This window comes from Pinus tabuliformis, chromosome 3_2 (genome assembly GCF_031772625.1).
Source record: "Pinus tabuliformis cultivar Carrire ecotype Pingquan chromosome 3_2, CPIR1, whole genome shotgun sequence".
Classification (NCBI taxonomy): Eukaryota; Viridiplantae; Streptophyta; class Pinopsida; order Pinales; family Pinaceae; genus Pinus; species Pinus tabuliformis.
The window spans coordinates 841,024,492-841,026,203 of NC_142302.1; the positions used below are offsets into that span (position 1 = coordinate 841,024,492).

General features: G+C 34.8%; 1 protein-coding gene across 1 annotated transcript; it reads right to left on the reverse strand.

The window, feature by feature from the left end:
• Positions 1-662: 662 nt before the first annotated feature.
• On the reverse strand, positions 663-1,422 carry LOC149183284 (ervatamin-C-like). The gene is made up of 3 exons (XM_089414904.1): positions 1,296-1,422; positions 981-1,156; positions 663-809 (listed from the first exon to the last, which is right to left on the reverse strand). The coding sequence occupies exons 1-3, from the start codon at positions 1,420-1,422 to the stop codon at positions 663-665; spliced, it is 450 nt and encodes a 149-aa protein (XP_089271030.1).
• Between the last annotated feature and the right edge of the window lie 290 nt (positions 1,423-1,712).

Below are 1,712 nucleotides of genomic sequence, written 5' to 3' on the forward strand. Positions count from 1 at the left end.
AACATACATCTCCATGTATAGTGGTGGCCACCCTACCCCCACCATCTAGTGTAATTCATTCTTGAAGGTGGGAGGCTCCACTTGCTCCACATAGTCTCCTCTGAACACACCCTATCAAAAATCTATTTATTTTTTGAAGTAACTCTAAATTTAAAATTTAGAAGTAATATTAGTTTTTTTATCATTTCGTTCTTTTTCACACTGGCATATACATTTAAAAAAAAACAAAACAGGTTTTCTAATAAAAACTATTTTAATGCATTACCAATGATAATGCAATACAATAATGTATTCTAAGCATTACACTTTTACAAAATAAATTAATAATCTGTTTTACCTATTAAACTTCTATAAAATAAACTATATTTAATAGAATAAACTATAAATATTGATACTATTGTATCTTATTTTTCTCCAAACTTTTGTCATGGCAATTGCTACAATTCCCTTATTTTTCATGTTCCAAATTTTTGTCATGGCAATTGCTACAATTCTTCAGTGTTTTATTGGGAATAAGGGATACCCTGCAATATTACACAACCCTTTTGGTGCTTGAACATCTCTTAAGAGTCTAATGTATCTTTCTTCACCCTATTCCTCTCCCCAAGAGTTCTTGGCTCTCCAAAACTTAATTCCCTTATTTTGTCCCTTACCATATCCAACTAGTACACCTCATGATTAGCTAGTAATTCCTCTCCATGAGTGCCTATCTCAATGACTACAGCTATAAGTTGTACCAATTTGAAAAGTGCTTCATTGTTAGGGGTGACAACTCCAATTTCATCAATAACAGCCACTGGATCTCCCATCTATATCAAAACATAACCACACAATGATTTAATTTTCGTACACATTAGATAATGTTATTATTATAAATATTATTATTTAATGATATCTCACTATATTATTATTTAACAATATCTAATTATTTTAATGCACAAATCCATCTCATTATTAATCATTAAACCTCGTTATTGTACCTGTGGGAATAGGAACGGCCCCTTAAAACCAGTGTAGGGATACCGATATTGAGTAATCAACCCTCCGGTGTCTATGATATACTGGAAGATAACGCTAACCTCCCCTCCGGAATCGCAGTCATAGCCTTCTTGATTGCAATCTAGTGATTGCTGCGCTGATAGGGTAAGCAAATTGCCTGTTTTGATAGTGTGGAATCATAAATGGATAACAACAATCTGCAAGACCAAAAAATAAACAGTATGCATGAGATACCAGAGAAAATATACAGCTCCTTAATTACGAGAAGTTGAAATTTTTTCTCTCATAATGCATACCGCAGTCGCCTTGATCATTCATAGTTGATAGCGCTCGCCTAGTCCAATCAAAATTCCTTGGCAAGCTGCCCGTGTTCTGGGACGTGAATGATGCATTCTTCAGTCCCATTCTCTTGAGTTTCTCCATCTCTTCTCGTATGTTCATAGGTTTCAAGTACATGGCTCTGAATTCTTCGTTACTCAGATCCGCAAACTTATTCAATCCAAGTCTGTACGTTAGATTATTTTTATTCACAGTCTATGAATTTCACGTTGCTCTTAAATATTTCGAATCGCTCATCCTATGCATTTCTGGGGGAGCGTTGCCGAGGCAGCCAGTTATGATAAAGGAGTCGCAGTCTTTGTTCAGACTCGATGTTTTTGTCTATATGTCTATAATTCTAGGAGACTTGCCCACAAGTATTGTAACAATTATTT

What these genes read in the sequence shown, in the direction of transcription:
- LOC149183284 (XM_089414904.1), bottom strand. Translation starts at nt 1,422, where the DNA reads ATGGAGAAACTCAAGAGAATGGGACTGAAGAATGCATCATTCACGTCC. An exon ending in GAATGATCAAGGCGACTGCG is followed by an intron (nt 1,157 to 1,295) that starts GTATGCATTATG and finishes CTATCAAAACAG; the next exon opens with GCAATTTGCTTACCCTATCA. An exon ending in GGCCGTTCCTATTCCCACAG is followed by an intron (nt 810 to 980) that starts GTACAATAACGA and finishes GTTTTGATATAG; the next exon opens with ATGGGAGATCCAGTGGCTGT.